Source organism: Theropithecus gelada, chromosome 3, assembly GCF_003255815.1.
Source record: "Theropithecus gelada isolate Dixy chromosome 3, Tgel_1.0, whole genome shotgun sequence".
NCBI lineage: Eukaryota > Metazoa > Chordata > Mammalia > Primates > Cercopithecidae > Theropithecus > Theropithecus gelada.
The window spans coordinates 50,235,817-50,253,935 of NC_037670.1; the positions used below are offsets into that span (position 1 = coordinate 50,235,817).

At 58.2% G+C, this 18,119-nt stretch overlaps 2 protein-coding genes across 8 annotated transcripts in view; one reads left to right on the forward strand and one right to left on the reverse strand.

Moving 5' to 3' along the window:
- C3H7orf50 (chromosome 3 C7orf50 homolog) overlaps positions 1–18,119 on the reverse strand; it is a 126,233-nt gene that overhangs the window by 36,639 nt on the left and 71,475 nt on the right. The window lies entirely within an intron of this gene.
- Positions 620–16,618, forward strand: GPR146 (G protein-coupled receptor 146). Of its 7 annotated transcripts, none has more exons than XM_025379304.1 (3): positions 620–624; positions 12,744–12,851; positions 14,874–16,618. In XM_025379304.1, exon 3 carries the CDS (start codon positions 14,898–14,900, stop codon positions 15,897–15,899), a length of 1,002 nt encoding a protein of 333 aa, XP_025235089.1. In that variant the 5' UTR covers positions 620–624; positions 12,744–12,851; positions 14,874–14,897; the 3' UTR covers positions 15,900–16,618. The 7 variants fall into 7 exon arrangements, with proteins under 7 accessions (XP_025235089.1, XP_025235090.1, XP_025235092.1 ...); XM_025379307.1 differs by lacking the exon at positions 620–624 and adding an exon at positions 13,516–13,655 and having other exon boundaries at positions 12,235–12,851; XM_025379306.1 differs by lacking the exon at positions 620–624 and adding an exon at positions 13,519–13,663 and having other exon boundaries at positions 12,235–12,851.

Consider the following 18,119-nt stretch of genomic DNA (forward strand, 5'->3'; position numbering starts at 1 on the left):
TGGGAGGCCGAGACGGGCGGATCACGAGGTCAGGAGATCGAGACCATCCTGGCTAACACGGTGAAACCCCATCTCTACTAAAAATTACAAAAAACTAGCCGGGCGAGGTGGCGGGTGCCTGTAGTCCCAGCTACTCGGGAGGCTGAGGCAGGAGAATGGCATGAACCCGGGAGGCGGAGCTTGCAGTGAGCTGAGTTCCGGCCACTGCACTCCAGCCTGGGTGGCAGAGCAAGACTCCGTCTCAAAAAAAAAAAAAAAAAAATTAACATGCATATAGTGACCTAGCTCATTGATTCTAAGGCATACTCTCTCATTTTATCATCTCTCACGTGAGGCTGCGCCTTAAAATCAGCAGTATGTCGGAATTTAATGGGCGGATGGCCTTCTTTTTAGTGATCCATAAAGTAATGGCATAGCTAGCACTAATTGTGTCTAACGTTTGATGAAATACAGCCCAATCTACCTTAAAACAATGGTTGAGGCTTAGAACAGAACCTGACACAGAATATGCCCAGCTGCTTGTGACTGTCTTTGGCAAGTAAGAGCAGTACCTGGCACCTCTGGGCACATAGGGCCCGGGTTGGATCCACTGTGCCAGGGACCTTGTACCGGGCTGGGCAGCAGGTCAGTGTCACACCAGCAGGCATGGTCCGTGGTGAGCCCCTCCCTACCCTCTCGCTGGAATAGAAAGCTGACCCCAACGTCCCACTCTGACCCATGCTCAGGAAGCCATCCTGTCCAGGAAGGTGGCTGAGGTACATCCCTGAACACAGTGGGCCACAGCACCATTCAGCGGAGGGCCAGTGGCTGCTATTCTTCCTGCTGCTGTTCCACTCGGCCTGCAGGTCACAGCAAGTCTACGTGGAACTGTGCAACCCACATGCTTCGATTTTCAGAAACGTTCTTAGATCCTGAACCAGAATGTGCCGCAGGGGGTACTGTTTCACCTCAAAAATTACAGCAGAGTAAATGTCCTTGTTTCAACTTTTCCCATGTTTAACTTGTAACAATAGCTACAAAAGTAAGCAGGCAACAAACAATGTGTTTCTTTAAACGGCTTTCCTGTGAGTGTTCCGTTTACAAAGAAACTCCTAAAACCAGGAAGTAATTGATGACTTTGGAAACAGCAAGCAAACGTTGGGGAGGAAAGAGGGGCAGGTGTACCTGGAAGGACTAGCTTGCAGTCACTCGTTTCCTTTGGAGGGCGGGGGGCTTGCACCCTGCAGATTAGGGTATATTCTGACTCGGCAAAACAGGCATCAGCGCCCGTAAAAAGAAACCGGACTGGCACTAAGAGAATTCTCAAAAACTCCAAGAGCCCTGGGTGTGCGTCCTCCCACAGGGAATCTCAGGCGCACGAGCTCGTCAAATGGCTGGTCTCAGGTTACACAACCAGCGCCGCCTCCACCGCCACCGCCCCGCGACCACACTGGTCCAAGCGGTTCCCCGGCTGTTTGGCCGCGAGGGCAGGGCTGGGGGCGGAGCCCAGGGCGGCACCAAGGCTGGGGGCGGGGCCAGGCATCGCTGCCGCTCGGCGGCCTGGGGCGGAGCCAGGGCAGGGGGCGGGGCCGGCGGTCACGTGTGTACACAGGCCCCGGGCAGCGTGCGCGCCGTGAGCCCGGCCGGGAGCCCCGCCGCCTCCTCCAGCCCGAGCTGCCCGCCCTGCGGCGACTGCGCGGACCGCAGCCCAGCAAGCCGGTGAGTGGGGCCCGGGAGCCTGGGTGGGGTAGATGGGGCACACCCTGGTCTCCGCCTGGGGAGCGAGTCAGCTCCGAGCTGCTGAGGCTCCCATGGCGGGCGCTGTGCTTAATGGGACTCGGGTCCTCTGGCAGTTGCCCACTGCGGGGCGCCCTGCCCTTGCGGGGAGGGGACCGCTGTCCTCCGGCCGCCCTCGGAGCTGAGCCCCAGGGGCGGGCGTTCGGTCATTAACCTGGTGATGGCAGCTGAATCTGCTGCCAGCGTAGGCGGCTCAGCGCCGCCACTGGCCCTGCCCATGTCCGACAGGGCACCACTGATCCTGCTCTCCTGGGCCACTATGGTGACTGCTTTCGGCCCCTTCTATGATTAGCGTGTTAAAGTGAGTTTTGGAACTGTGTCTACATGGAGATGTCAGATCTGCTGTCAATTGTCTTGGACAGTTGGCAGGGCATGGGACGGCTCTTTCAAAGCTTCACTGGAAGGCAGTGCTCTCCAGCTGCCAAACCACCACTACCAGCAGCAGGAAACCCACTATTAAGTTAATATTACAAACCTGGCAAGTCAGTTCTCTAAACTAGGCATCAGTCTGTGTGTCTTGATGTGACTGGTCACAGTGGCTTATCTCTGCACACATGCTACATGGTGGACCTGAGGATAATTCTATATTTGTCATCCAGAGCAGTGGCTGTCACCTTTGATCTCTTCCCTGCCTATGAAAATGTACTTGAGTCCTCCATTCCACTTTTAATAGCCAGCTCCTGTCCACACGGAACAGCACATCTTTTATCTTTTGCTACCTGCAGCATCTAGCAGAGGGCAGCATTCAGTAACAGGGGCAAGAGGCTTTCTTTAAAGGCCTCTGCAAACTTGTATGAGTAAAATGGTTCTGACCATGTTCCCAGGCTCCTCACGCATAGTGGTGATGAGATATTCTATCGTCCTAACTGGGGCACCATTGAGAGTGAACGGAGGCACTGTTAATAATTAGACCAGTGCACGCTCACAGTACCCATGACAGGTGCAGCTCTTTCAAGAACTACTGCACGGCCTGGCTCCCCAACCAGAATCCCTGGTGTCTTCCTCAACGAAGAAGGCCTCTGAAGACAAGTGACTTAAGAACATAGTTCATATGTATTGAATACTGTTATGCCTTTTCACAGAGAAGAGGTCGGGGCCAGAGCAGTGATGCTCACTGCCCGATGCCACACACATCCGTGCTGACATCCATGTGTCATCCTGCCTCTCTAGCCAGCATGGACATATCCCGAGAATGGAGGACAGAAGAATGCAGACTTAGAACAGAATGTAAATATGAAAGTTGACTTGGAGTCCCTTCATAAGCCCCTAGTAGGCTGATGAAGAGAGAAGGGTAAAGGGCACGCACCTCATGTGGGTCTTAGGTTAGGATGTAAAGGCTGATTATATCTATCATACAATGAATAAATGGCATACTGCACAGACCGCTGCATGGGGAAATAGGCTCGTGTAACTTACAGTCAGAAGAGGGACATGCTGCTCACTGGGGCAGGGAGAAGAAGGGGCTCCTTGGGGAGCTGCAGCTCTCACAGCCCCTAGGATGTCATCTGGAATCCTGAAAAAACAACCGCCACCTGGCCTTTAAAGACCCAACCACAGCAAGGCCTTGCCTTTGCAGAAGGGAGTTCTCGCCCAGAGAACCTGGCTGACCGTGTCATGCACACGACGATCCCATGGTGCTGTTTTCTTTCAACAGCGTTTCCCAGTCATTCTCTTCCGCCTGCCGGCTCCTCTGCTCTCCAGGACTTTCACTAACCTGCCTGCCCAACTGGTCAGCATTAGGCTGCCCAATTAGGCCACATCTGTCCAGGGATCTCAAAGGCTCAGAACCCCAAGACACCATGTAGGTAGCAAAGAGGAGAGGGGACCCAGTCTGGAGAGTAGAACAGTAACTTTTCTCTCTAATTTGAGATCCCAAAATGAGATGCTGCCCAGGACCAGAAGTCAGTTTCTTAGACGCGTGCTGTCTACCCAGGAGCCTCCATGTGCAAACAAAACACCCCCTTGAGCAGCAGAGGGACAGGGTGGAGTGGGGCAGGTGTCTGTGCATCCCCACAGAGCCATACCCGGGTCCCTTCCTGCACAGGCCAAGGACTTTCCCCATTTTAATGGGAACCAGAGCAAGCCCTGCAGACCACTGTTGCTACCACAGCAAGTGTGATGAGGAGAAATAACCTGCTGGTTCCTCCCTGGGAAAGAACCAAGGTGGTGATAAGATCTGTGGCTCACAGCACTTCCCTGCAGGTAAGGCCACGCCTAGTAAACCCGGGCTCGACTGGGGAGCCCGGGCAGGGGCCAAGCCTGCCCAGAGTCTGCAGTGGAGACTCTCTCTTCTTGGCCAGGTCCTTGAATTTCTGAGGAAGTCTTTTTTGTTTGTTTCTGTTTTTCCCTGGTTTGCTGTACCTGGAAAGGGAATTAGCCTCACACCAAGTTAGGGAACAAAAAGCCCAAGTAAACAAAAGAATGCTGTTCCACCTTCTTCCAGGGAACTGGAGCCCATAGCTGCTGGCACAGGTGCCCGGCCGGTCCACTGGCCCAGCAAGGTGCTTGGTCTCAACCCCCAGAGCCCTCCTGGAGCCACAAACATGCTCACTATTATCCATGGAGAAAGACAGGCATGCTCTTTGGTTATAGTCTGAGCCAAGTCACCTGATTTACTTGCACTACTCTGCAGTTTGGAATTGTAAAAAGCAAAAGGCTACAAAAATCAAAACCACCCATCTACGTAATGAACCGTTTCTTATCACAGCCCAGGAAGGCACAGATAGGAATCAGTGTATGTAAGCTCTCCACATTGAAACCCTATGAAAACAGCAGCCTTTCCTAAGAGTCTGGCTCCCAAGAGCTGGGTGTTAATTGTTGCTAAAGCCTGGGTTCATTACTACAAAAGGAAATACACATTCCAGAGTCATTTTGAAAGCATTTTGATTGTTCTAGAACATTCACCCAAGGTTGAGCGTCTCATGGTGCATGGCAGGTTCAGCCGGGAGCTGGCCATGGCCTTCATACTCCTTTCCTGCCATCCTTCTGAGGATGCAGTGCCTGAGGCCTCGCAATTCTATTTCCACTCAAATCTAAGGCTCTAAAGCTTCGACAACTGTCCTGGGACAATAAGAAACGCTGAGTCCCCACCCTGCCTGCTCTCCTTTCTACTCTGTGGGGAAATCGGATCACTCACCTTGGGGAAAAGCCTTTTACGTCACTGAATACATCCCCTTCCACGGTTTTCATCCAACAGTCAGCCAGACTGCTGCAGCACACATAAAAGCTTCCCAGGCCTGCAAAGAGCTCCAAGTACAGGAGAAAGAAATGGATGTGTAGACAGGCTTAACCCAGCACAACTGGCGGAGGGGTGTGGAAACAGGGGTCAGGGGTGGGCTCCCAGGGGTGCTGATGCCCAAAATAAAATGTCAAGGACGAGTCAGTGTTTGCTGAGAGAACGAGGGGAAGCGAGAAAGGGTGTTCTAGGCAAGGGATCAACATCCACAAAAGACAGTGTGAAAAAGAGCACCCGGAAACTTCGCGGGGATCACCGGGCGTGGGACTTGCTGGCCCCAGCTCTGACAGGGCCCTGAGCAACAGAGAAAAGAACTTCCCGACTAACAGGAACAGCAACGTCAAATGTGATGGCTTTTGTGAAACTGATTCAGCCCCCTTGGAGCAGAGGATTCCTCTGCTGGTTTCTGTTTCTGCCAGCTCTGTGCAGTGCAGGCACTACTGTGCTCTCTCTCTCTCACACACACACAGGGACCCAGGTGCCTCTCAGGTTGAGGGGGTGGTCACCGTCCCCACACTCAGCCTCCTCTGTCTCCAGGCCTGCTGCTTCTGAACAGGCCTGGGGCAGCCCATTTCTATTGGGAAACCCTATCAAAGTTAGCCCCGGGTTTCAGCCAAGTTCATCTCACTGCTCACAGACGTTCATTATTAACAGGCTGCTTGATAGCACTTTGCGCTCTTTTTAAATAAGACATAGGAAGAAAGATGCCAACGTCTCACTTAATATGCTCCTGACAGCTGGCCTGATGGGGTCCTGTCGCCCCTGTCCACACGCTGCCATGGTCTCCGCAGCCACACGCTGGCTCCAGACATTTTCATGAGTTATGAACCAAAGAGAACCAGGACCCCTGGAGCAGATTCTCCTTCCCAATCCCAAGTTCCTTTGAAAGCGGTGAACACAGGCCAGGGAAGCGAGTGTTTATACTCCAGTTTAGTACTAGTGAAACATCGGGAATTCACTGTGTTGGTATCAAGCCCGAATCCAGAACATAAAGACCATAAAACTCTGCAAAGCCTCTGCTGTCTGACTGTGCGCTCCCCAGGCCTCCGCCGTCTGACTGTGCGCTCCCCAGGCCTCCGCCGTCTGACCGTGCGCTCCCCCGGCCTCCGCCGTCTGACCCTGTGCTCCCTGTGAAAGCACCACCCACAGGGTGCATCCTGGGGGCTGCCTCCTCCACGTTCGCCGGCAGTGTGGGGCCCATGGTGTTGTCACCCCACCCTGCCCCACAGTTCCCCTGCACACGTGTCTGTTCACAAAGATTCTGAGTAAAAGGTCACAAAACAGTTTCCTCTGCCCTTCATATTTGGGGAGGAGACCAAAGATCCGCAGGCGTCATCATCCCAGGCCAGGGCTGGTGACAGGGAGCAAGCGCCGGCACCTTCCTATGCTTCACGTGGGTTGGTTTATTTAACCTTCCTGTCTCAATGAGGATTTTCCTAAGCCTGGGGAAACTGAGGCACAAAGCAAGAAAGTCACCTGCCTGCAAAGACACCTGTGTGCAAGCCAGGACTGGAAAAGCTTGGCCTGCAGTACACATGCTGGCTGCCCGCTCCAGAGCCCAGGCCCTTAACCACTTCCTTCCCAGAAAGACGGAGGGCGAGGAGGTTTCTTAACAGTGCTTCATGTCAACTCCTGCTGCTGCCTGCCACTAACCCAGGCTCCTGCAGATGGCAGGGGATGGGCTGTCCTACAAGCAGGCTTACTACGAAGCCCTGTCTAATGTTCCCTCGTGTCAGGTAGGAGGAATTAGGCCAGAGGTCAAGGCAGCATCTAGAATCAGTGGTGCTTTCTCAAAGTAGGAAAACAGTTTTAGGACTGTTTTCGTTCAAATTTTGGGCACCACTGTACTGGGTTCTATAACAGAGAAGCCACCAAGGTCCCGTGCGAGGAGCCCGGGCAGGGACAGCTGAAGCTGTGCACCTGGGCCCTCCCGATTCCCTCCTACCAGCTAGGCCTGGCAGTAGCCAGCAGCCAGCAGCCACCTGACCCCGACAGTGAAGGAGAGCTGCCCCACACTGTCAGCCCCCAAAGCTCAGGACACACAGGCCCTGCCAGGTCTTTCTGGTGGGCCAGGCCTTGGCAGGGCTCTCATGGCGGGCCCCACTCTGAACCACAAGCAGAGTCATCTGCAGTGTGAGACCTGCCGTCAGCACAGGGCTGCAGGCTGGGGGCTGTGCAGGGACACAGGGGCCGGCACCACTGGGCAGCCTTTCCGTCCCAGCCTGCCTGTGCACCCTGTGGGCAGTGACTCCTCAGGCACAGTGGCCCAAAGTCACAGGCGGTCTGTCAGGGGCTCTCCAGGGAGCTGGACACACTCAGGTTTAGATCAGGAACAAAACAGATCCCCAGGGCATTTGCTCAGGCTCAGAGCAGAGCAGGGAGCCATCCACCTGCGGTGGGCGCGTCCATGGACTTCCAAGTCAACAGGGGCAGCTGCCTGGACGGGCTGCCCAAGCCAACTAAGGGTCCTGTCCCATCGGTCCCTGTGGCTTAGGAGTCTGACACTTCTTGGTTTTCCTTTCTCAAGCTGCCCCAGCTTCTCCAAGCCCTGAGCCTGGGACTTCCAGCTCTAAGCGATGCTCTGCAAGCAGCGTCCCTGCACCCCGTGCAGGTGGATGGACACGGGACAGCCTGCAAGGAAGTGAGGCCCAGCAGCCTTCCTGGGCTTGGAACACCGCAGCCTAGGAAGCATCTTCCCAGGAAATCGCAGTTGGAGCCCAGCACGGGGTCTTGGAAGAAAAGGCCCCACCTTCTATCCCCACAAGCACGCGTTAGGAGTGAGCACCGCTCAGGAGATGACACAGAGGTACAGCCGGACCCAAGAAGGGGCACTCCGGAAACAGCTACATCCACAGGCACTCGGCGGGACCAGGAACCCAGAAGGCTTGACGTTCAGGGGGTCTCGGAGAAACTCCACCCCGGCCGGGCGCGGTGGCTCAAGCCTGTAATCCCAGCACTTTGGGAGGCCGAGACGGGCGGATCACGAGGTCAGGAGATCGAGACCATCCTGGCTAACACGGTGAAACCCCGTCTCTATTAAGAAATACAAAAAACTAGCCGGGCAAGGTGGCGGGCGCCTGTAGTCCCAGCTACTCGGGAGGCTGAGGCCGGAGAATGGCGTGAACCTGGGAGGCGGAGCTTGCAGTGAGCTGAGATCCGGCCACTGCACTCCAGCCTGGGCGACAGAGTGAGACTCCGTCTCAAAAAAAAAAAAAAAGAAACTCCACCCCATCCTTCCCAGCCTCTTGCTTAGTTGGGCCTCACCCTAGCCCGCTGGAGATGGCAGCTGTGCCATCAGAGAGGGGGATGGGCAGATTGGCGGAGGTCACCCCGCAGGCCAGCAGAGGCCTCAGTGAGAGTACGCGGCCCCACAGATGGCTGCTCACGGGGCCCAGAGGCCACCCCTGCGCCGCAGAAGGCACCAGCACACCCGGACTTCCCCGAGGCTTCATATAGCTCCCAGGCCCCACCAGCAGCGTGTGGGCAGAGGCCCAGGCCCCTTCCCGTCACTCAGAGAAGCTGCTGCCCCCAGAACACGGGGTGCCAGCCTCCCATCAACACTGGGTCCTGACCTCGGTCCGCTCAGGATTCCTGTGTGGAAATGTCACTTCTGCCCCAGCCCTCTGGGGTGTACCTGGCATCCAGCTCTGCCCCCCTTCTGCTTAAGCAGGTGCTGGGAGACCCTGAGCCGGGCAGGCTGAGGTTCTGAGCTCGTGAGGGGTGCAGCAGTTTCCCGCACAGCATGGGGAGCACATTTGCTCATGTCTCCCAGGCTGGCTGTACACTCTGAGGACAGCCCTGGGCTCTGACACTCTCCGACTTTCACTGGGCCTTCTAAGCCCTCCTCTCCTGTCCACTGCTAGCCCATGGCCTGGGCCTGGCCTTGAAGCTGTAAAGACCTCTCACCCCATCCAAACGAGACTGGTCGGATATCTCCCGCATGTCAGCCACCACTGGATTGGGAAGGAGGGGTGGTAGGTGCAAGGCTGGCCCTTTTTATGAGAGTAATTTAAAAAACAAAAACAGGTCAGGCACAGGGGCTCACACCTGTAATCGCAGCACACTGGGAGACTGAGGCAGGAGGGTCACTTGAACCCAGGAGTTTGAGGCCAGTCTGGGCAACATAGTGAGATCCTGTCTCAAAAAATGTTAAATGACAACATTAGCCAGCTGTAGTGACACATGCCTGTAGTCCCAGGTACTTGGGAGGCTGAGATGGGAGGATCGCTTGAGCCCAGGAGGCAGAGGGTGCAGTGAGCTATGACTGTACCACTGCCCTCCAGCCTGGGTGACTGAGGGAGATCCTGGATCCAAACAAAAAAATAGAAAGAGAAGGAGGGGGTAGATGAATCCCATTTGTGTCATTAATCAATTCTCTTATAGAGAAAATAAAACGATTGAAACTGGGCCATCTTGGACAGCTGAGGCCCAGGCAGGGCCAGCTCCTTCCACCTTCCCAGCCAAGATGCTGCCTGCGGCCCCTCCCCTCCTGGCCCGAGATGCTGTCACTGTCCCTAAGAGACCCTGAGGCCTGCTCCAGGCTGAGTGGGTGAGAAGCCTCTCAGCAAGCGCCTGCATCGAGGCGTGCCCTCCTGAGAGGTGAGGCTGACCTGCAGCATCCAGCTCGGCTGGGGAAATTCACCTGAGACGGGCCCAGTCCTGGGTGCCTCCCTGGGGGAGGCCTTGGGGCTGCTTGTGCTGGTACCAACATGGGCCTGGGGAGGGACCTGCGTGTGGGTGGCAGGTACTGAGTCATGGGGGAGGGTGTCAGGGGGAGATGCTGGTGGTAACAGTGGGACGTAGGAAGTGAAACCAGCAGTGTGACTTTGGAGGTGCTGGAGGAGCAGGGCCTGGCGGAGGGGGTAGGGGAGCCAGGAAGGAGCAGTTGCCAGGGACGGCCTGGCCTGGGAGGGTGGCCAGGAGCTGAGGAAGAAGCCGGTGGTCTCTCAGTGCAAAGGTGGGGCTGGCCTGGAGGAGAGGCCCACAGGGTCCCTGCTGGCTGAGGGTGCAGTGGCGGGCCCCGGAGGCTGAATATCAACCCTGCCGCTGGGCAGGCAGCGCTCAGAGCAAAATGGGTGACTGGAGGGCACGTGCCAGCTCTGCTCCTCAAGCCTGGCCCAGGAGGGGCCTGCAGCACGGGGCTGGGGGGCAGGCAGCCCTTCTCTGTTGTCTCCCCTGCCTTCTGAGGAGGGAGCCTCTGGAATCTTTCATCGCCACTGCAACAAACTCAGGCTTTCGTGTCGGAAAAGAGCCCACTTCTGACAAGGCTCATCTGGGCTCTCCCCAAGCCTCTAAGTCTCCCACCACCTGGCTCCCCGTTCCTCTTTCCCTTGAAGGAAGTCAGCAGAGCGCGTGGCTGACGGGAAAGACGCCACAGCGGACCTGCCTGGCGGGGGGAGAGGCCAGGCCATTGTTCTCCAGTTCCAGGATGCCCCGCTTCCCCAAACAGCCTGGCAGCCTGGAACAGGAAGTCTCTGGGCACAGAGGCAAGCAGGGGGCACAGAGGCAAGCGGGGGACCACAGACAGGCAAAGAGTCGAAGGCTCCACCCACCTGGGCCAGTCCAGGCTCCCACAGAACTCCTCTGCAGCCAGGCAGGCACGTGGGGCCCGCGCCATCACCCTCACTTGGACGCAGGTGCGGCGATGGCAGGGGAGGGGTGTCTACGGCAGCGCCCAGAGCCTTGGGCAGGAAAGGACCCTGGCTAATGTGCCTGGAACAGCTCAGTGACAGGGAGCTGGGCTGGCTGTGAGGGTCGGGCACGCGTCATGAGTCTTCTGTGACCAGGAGACGCAGGAACACTGGCTCACACAACTCGCCAGGTCCTGGCACGCTGTGGTCCTGTGGGCGCCACCTGCGGCTCCCAGCCTGCAAAATGTACACCTTGCTGGGCATGGTGGCTCACATCTGTGATCCCAGCACTTTGGGAGGCCGAGGCGGGCAGATCACCTGAGGATGGGAGTTTGAGACCAGCCTGGCCAACATGGAGAAACCTTGTCTCTACTAAAAATATAAAATTAGTTGGGCGTGGTGGCTGGTGCCTATAATCCCAGCTACTCGGGAGGCTGAGGCAGGAGAATTGATTGAACCTGGGAGGCGGAAGTTGCAGTGAGCCGAGATTGCACCACTGTACTCCAGCCTGGGCAACAGAGCAAGACTCTGTCTCAAAAACAAACAAACAAACAAAAAAACCATACACCTCATGCTCACTCCTCTGGGAGCCACAGCTAACAGCCCGCAGGCAGGATACTCTCAAACCAGCTCCTGGAGGGCACTCCCAGGGACCCCTGTTCCTACCATGAGCCCCGCCAGAGAGGAGGTGGGCCATGGAGGCTTGTCCACCCAGGTGTGGCCGAGAAGAGGGTTTCCTCACACTCTGCTGACCTGCTTTTCTTCCATGCCTCTCAGCCCAGCTCCTGACACAGGTGGAAACCTGAACTCCTTGGCTTTAGAATGTCCCCCAGAGCCCACAGAGCAACCCGCCCCCAGCCACCTTCCTTCCCAAGATCTCCAGGTAATGCCTGGTAAAAGGAGGACTCCGGGGAGAATGTTGGGAAAACATGCAAAGCGCATCACCTTCCAACCGATGGAGAGTGAAGGAAAACAGGTACCATTTGGCTTGTAACCTTCACTGGAAATAGAAACCATCCTCATCATTGATACCTGGTGAACTGCACAGAGAACAACCTGCAGCTTTGGAAGCTTATAAATCCTTCAGTATTTGTCAGCTACCAGTAAACAAAAATGCACACGGGAGAACTTTCCACCCGAACCCCACCTGGAGACCAGCGTTCCCAGGTCCCGGCTGGTGTGACAGCACGCACTCGAGGGCCAGCTCAGACACGGCGAGTGGGACGCACGTGAGCACAGGGAGGAAATGCCAGCAGATCCTGCTTCACGTGACCACCTCCCAAGAATCAAGCCATTCTTAGCCTCACAGACGCTGGCCGCCTCCCTCTGGCTCGGCCTCACGGCGGGGCAGGCATTAGCAGTCCAGGCAGCTTCTCTCTGACTCCCTGCAAGGAGGGGTGCGGTGGGCAACAGGCTGGCCCCGCACAGTTCCACCTGCAGGAGAGCCCAGCAGAGCAGCCCTTGCAGGAGGCTGTGTGTGTGTGGCCGGCTCAGCTTTTCTCTGGCCATGCCCGTGTCCCTTCTGTGCACGGAGACACCAGATGCACGTGCTCCCCTCTCTGCTTCCGACCCAAGCCTGCCCTCGGCCTCTGCTGTGCCTCCAAGGGCTCCTGTGTCCTGTGGGCTGAGTGAGTACGGCCAGGCCTTCACTCGACAGTAGACCCTTCTATTGATTTCTTCACAGAAAAAAGGGCTCATAACCAACATTTAAAGCACACTGAACACCAGGAGCGGCTGCATGGACCTGGACACGTGTCTGCCTGACCTGCCCCTGGGCTCTTGGTAGGACGCCCTGCAGCAATGCAGACAGGGGCCTGCAGGGAGAGGCCACATCCCCAGGAGCCAGGCTATCAGAAAGGTGGGGCAAGAGGCCAGCTGTGCTCGCTTTGCAGTGCGGTCCCGTCCAAGCACGGCCCCTCATTTCTGGAACCCGGCTGTAAACAGCAGGAGGGAGGGGCGGCGGCGCCTGCCAAGGGAGGCAGAGGCCCTGTGGGGAACTTACCAGAGGAAAACAAGTGCTTGCATCCTGGGGCCCTCACACGCACGCGCAGGAGGCCAGGCGTGCTGCTGATAAGAGCCTGCGGGTTTGCAGAGAAGCGCAGCAGCGCAGGTCCTCACCGGAGTTCTGGTGGCCACCTCTGTCCCGCCATGCTGCTCACCGACAGTGTCCAGGGCCCACAGCACCAAGAGGCTCGGGCCACAAAGTAAAGGTGAGAGCCTGTGGTGCCCGCAGGCAGAAGAGGGGACATGGGGGGCTCTGTGCAGCGCAGAGAGGGTGCAGGTGGGCGAGGGGACGTGGGAGGCTCTGTACAGTGCAGGCAGGAGAGGGGACGCGGGGGGCTCTGTGTAGCGCAGGTGGGAGAGGGGACGCGGGGGGCTCTGTACAGTGCCACCAGCCGGCATCTCTAGGGAATGAAGGGGTGCCAAGACGGAGCACACTGAGGGGTCCCGGCCCTTGGCAAGCTCTGTGAGGCAAAGGCGGCTGGCCAGGGGTGCCCTCCTGTCAGTGGCTGGAGGCAGCACACAGGGCACACAGCGAGACAGCCCTCCCGCTCGGATGTTCTAACCACAGACCCTGGATAGATCTGGGGGCCCTGGGCGCCCCGTGAGGCCAGGCCAGGCTGTTGACTGACACTCAGTCGCAGTGGCCGGTGTTTCCTGGGGACTCAAGTGGAGTCTGGGCAGTGACGTCCTCAAAATGGGCTGCCACTCTGTGACAGCCAAAGCCATGCAGCCTCGCAGGCAGGAGCTGGGGTGTGGGGGACCACAATCCCGAAGAACCCCGTCCTCTGGACCCTGGTGCAGCAGGAGGGGAGAAGCCCGCAGAAGCCCGGACGCCTCCCCCCTCAATGGCCCCCGCTGCTGTGCTTGGAGCAGGTGTATCCTGTCTGGAGCTTGTGCTGGCCCGGCGAGTGGAGCCCAGAGCCCACCCCCAACTACCAACATCCCCCAGATTGCCGCCTGCCCGGCCCAGGAGGTTCTAGTCAAGATGTATTAGCGAGGGGCTGGACAAGGTGAGCATGTGAGAAGCAGGGGCTGGGGGGCCAGGACCTGGGGGTGCTGCGGCAGCACTGTGGCTGGGCACACCCGGCGATGGCCTAGCTCTGCATGCCTGTCACCACCTGACCCTCACTGCGGCTGCTGGGTGGCATTCACCAGGATTGCACAATGACCTACACCTCCCGTCCTGCCCGCCAGCCTCTGGATGGGAATTCCCACATCCACCCACCCGCCCATCTGCCAGCTGCCTGCATGCTTAGCCCCAGGGCCACGTTGCCTGCTGTGGGGCGCACGCTGCTACTGGCACTAGGGGCCTCGGGCCCTGGCCCCTCTGCACTCTCCTCCTCCCGAGCCTCCTCTTCCTACCCTGCTGTGGCCCCGTGTGTGGTGTGGGTCTTGCAGTGGCAGGACTCCGGTGGCAGGTGAGGACCCGCTCCCACAGCCAGCCTCTGCACTGCTCCCGCCTCCGGGCACAGGAACGATGCCGTCTGCTCGTCTGCCTGAGATGCTTTTCTAATCCACTCTGAGAGCAGGTGGTCAGCCAGGACCAAATGACATGCTGGACATCAGGCTTCCCGAGATAGCTGCAGGTCCCCGAGGAATGCCTGTGCTTTGGTGGGGGCAGAACTCTTACTCTAGGATGGCTCCAGCCGCTAGGTTCTCGTTCAGTGACGTCAAGACTGGCTATATCCCCATGTCCCCAGAGCCTCCTGTGGGCTGTGACCCACAGGTCACCCTCCCTGGAGCCCAGGCTCTGCAAGGACTCCAAGGTGCCGGGTCCTGGGCTGCCGGGAGGGAGGGAGGCACAGGGCTGACCGTCCACATTGCCTGTCCCTCCTGGCACTGGCAGGATCCGAACACCACAGGCACCTAGTAAACTTCAGGAATCATAGCGCGGGGCCCGTCCAACCAAGTCAGGATGACCAGCCAGGCCTTGCAGCAGCCCACAAACAGTGGGCTCTGACTGAGCATGTGGGGCATGCCAGGCTCCCTCTCTGGTACCCAGCCCCAGCTGCTGAAATGAGTGCAGCCACATCAGCCCCCGGTCAGGACCTGATGCGGCCATTTTTCAATGCTCAACTTCATTTTCACAGAAATGCACCTGAGGCAGTCTCACTCTGTGGTCTCCAGCTATTCCTGCGCCACGAGAAGGCGCCCCTGTACCTGCAGCACTTCTGAGCCAGGGTCCTGGGAGGGGACACGAGCTGACCACCTGTTCCTTCTTTCTGCAGGGTCGCGGAGCCTCGCCAGCTGCCATGTGGGGCTGCGGCTGGTTCAACGGCACAGGGCTGGTGGAGGAGCTGCCTGCCTGCCAGGACCTGCAGCTGGGGCTGTCACTGCTGTCGCTGCTGGGCCTGGTGGTAGGCGTGCCAGTGGGCCTGTGCTACAACGCCCTGCTGGTGCTGGCCAACCTACACAGCAAGGCCAGCATGACCATGCCAGATGTGTACTTTGTCAACATGGCAGTGGCGGGCCTGGTGCTCAGCACCCTGGCCCCTGTGCACCTGCTTGGCCCCCCGAGCTCCCAGTGGGCACTGTGGAGCGCAGGCGGTGAGGTCCACGTGGCACTGCAGATCCCCTTCAATGTGTCCTCACTGGTGGCCATGTACTCCACTGCCCTGCTGAGCCTCGACCATTACATAGAGCGTGCACTGCCGCGGACCTACATGGCCAGCGTGTACAACACGCGGCACGTGTGCGGCTTTGTGTGGGGCGGTGCGCTGCTGACCAGCTTTTCCTCGCTGCTCTTCTACATTTGCAGCCATGTGTCCACCCGCGCGCTGGAGTGCGCCAAGATGCAGAACGCAGAAGCCGCCGACGCCACGCTGGTGTTCATCGGTTATGTGGTGCCTGCACTGGCTGCCCTCTATGCGCTGGTGCTACTCTCCCGCGTCCGCAGGGAGGACACACCCCTGGACCGGGACACAGGCCGGCTGGAGCCCTCGGCACACAGGCTGCTGGTGGCCACCGTGTGCACGCAGTTTGGGCTCTGGACGCCACACTATCTGGTCCTGCTGGGGCACACAGTGCTCATCTCTCGAGGGCAGCCCGTGGACGCGCACTACCTGGGGCTGCTGCACTTTGCGAAGGATTTGTCTAAACTCCTAGCTTTCTCCAGCAGCTTCGTGACACCACTTCTCTACCGCTACATGAACCAGAGCTTCCCCGGCAAGCTCCGGCGGCTGATGAAGAAGCTGCCCTGTGGGGACCGGCACTGCTCGCCAGACCACATAGGGGTGCAGCAGGTGCTGGCGTAGGTGGCCCAGCCCTCCCAGAGAGACGTGACTCTGGTGGACGCAGAGCAGTTACTCTGGATGCCTCTGCGTCCTTCCAGAAGGAAGAGAAGTAGGAGCGGTGTTTTTCTTGAAGTTTTCTTTTTCCCACAAATGCCACTCTTGGGCCAAGGCCATGGTCCCAGTGGCTGGCGTCTGGCGTGAGCTTCCCTGAGGCCTGTGCGTCTCCTGAACACACAGCTCAAGGTCCACATCCGCAAAAGCCTCCTTGCCTTCAGCTTTCTCTGCATTCAGTTTGTCAATGAAGTGATGGACGCCTAAAGCCAGTATATATACTTTGTGGTTAAAATACTTGATTCCCCCTCCTTTGTTTTATAAAAACAGATGTTTTCTAGAAAAATGACAAGTATTAAAATGAAGGAAACCCTATGAAAGAATGGCAACAGCCGGGGTGGCTGGGCCCTGGCAGTGGGCAGCGGCTGCTGGCCGGGCCTGCTGGGTGTGCCACGGTCACCATAGGGTTCTGAGAACATTTCACAGAAGTGCCTGAGACACGGAGACACGGCTGGTGTTAAACGGAGTCATTTAGTAGCAGTGACGCGCTCTCAGCCACCAAATGTCCCTGACACCCTCCCCAGCCCCCAGAGATAACATCAGCTGAGGCTTTTTTCAGTTTGAACCTGTTCTAAATCAACTCCTCAAAGTGTGCACAAAACTAAAGAATATAAATAAACAAAAGAAAGTAAGATGTGTTAGGATTTCTGACTGAATACCAGAGCTGAAGGGCCCCCCCAGGGGACAGAAGGCTGGAGGCTGTGTCACATGGGGTCTGGCGAGAGGGCCAGGGCCCCCACCTGAGGCCAGCTCCCAAGGCACCTGGAACCAGCATCCGCATCTCCTCGGCCCTGGCAGCCTCAGGTGGGGCCCGGACCGGCCTGTTCCACTTGGGCCCACGGGTCTGTAGTGAGACGGGTCCATCCATAGTGAGGCGGGTCTTAGTGAGGCGGGTCCATCCATAGTGAGGCGGGTCTTAGTGAGGCGGGTCCATCCATAGTGGGGCAGGTCTTAGTGAGGCGGATCCGTAGTGAGGCAGGTCCCTAGTGAGGCGGGTCTCAGTGGGGTGGGTCGTAGGGGGGGGGGGGGGGGGGTCCGTGGGGGGGCGGGTCCGTGGTGAGGCAGGTCTGTAGTGGGGCAGGTCTTAGTGGAGGGGGGTCCATAGTGAGGCAGATCCTTAGTAAGACGGGTCTTAGTGAGGCAGGTCTTAGTGGGGCGGGTCTGTGGTGAGGCGGGTCTTAGTGGGGCGGGTCTGTGGTGAGGCGGATCTTAGTGGGGCGGGTCTGTGGTGAGGCGGGTCCGTGGTGAGGCGGGTCTGTGGTGAGGCGGGTCTGTAGTGAGGCGGATCTTAGTGAGGCGGGTCTGTAGTGAGGCGGATCTTAGTGAGGCGGGTCTATGGTGACGCGGATCTTAGTGAGGCGGGTCTGTGGTGAGGCGGGTCTTAGTGAGGCGGGTCTGTGGTGAGGCGGGTCTGTGGGGAGGCAGGTGTGTGGTGGGGCGGGTCTTAGTGAGGCGGATCTTAGTGAGGCGGGTCTATGGTGACGCGGATCTTAGTTAGGCGGGTCTGTGGTGAGGCGGGTCTTGGTGAGGCGGGTCTGTGGTGAGGCGGGTCTTGGTAAGGCAGGTCTTAGTGAGGCGGGTCTTAGTGAGGCGGGTCTGTAGTGGGGTGGGTCCGCGGTGAGGCGGGTCTTGGTGAGGCGGGTCTGTGGTGAGGCGGGTCTTAGTGAGGCAGGTCTGTGGTGGGGCAGGTCTTAGTGAGGCGGATCTGTGGTGAGGCGGGTCTTAGTGAGGCGGGTCTTAGTGAGGCGGGTCTGTGGTGAGGCGGGTCTGTGGTGAGGCGAATCTTAGTGAGGCGGGTCTGTGGTGAGGCGGATCTTGGTGAGGCGGGTCTGTGGTGAGGCGGGTCTGTGGTGAGGCGGATCTTAGTGAGGCGGGTCTGTGGTGAGGCGGGTCTTAGTGAGGCGGGTCTGTGGTGAGGCGGATCTTAGTGAGGCGGGTCTGTGGTGAGGCGAATCTTAGTGAGGCGGGTCTGTGGTGAGGCGGGTCTGTGGTGAGGCAGATGTGTGGTGGGGCGGGTCTGTAGTGAGGCGGATCTTAGGCGGGTCTGTGGTGTGGCAGGTCTTAGTGAGGCGGGTCTGTGGTGGGGCGGGTCTTAGTGAGGCGGGTCTGTGGTGGGGCGTGTCTTAGTGA

Coding starts and splice junctions, on each gene's coding strand:
- GPR146 (XM_025379303.1), top strand. CDS start 14,198: ATGCTGGACATCAGGCTTCCCGAGATAGCT. Junction 14,228..14,873: donor TCAGGCTTCCCGAGATAGCT/GCAGGTCCCCGA, acceptor TTCTTTCTGCAG/GGTCGCGGAGCCTCGCCAGC.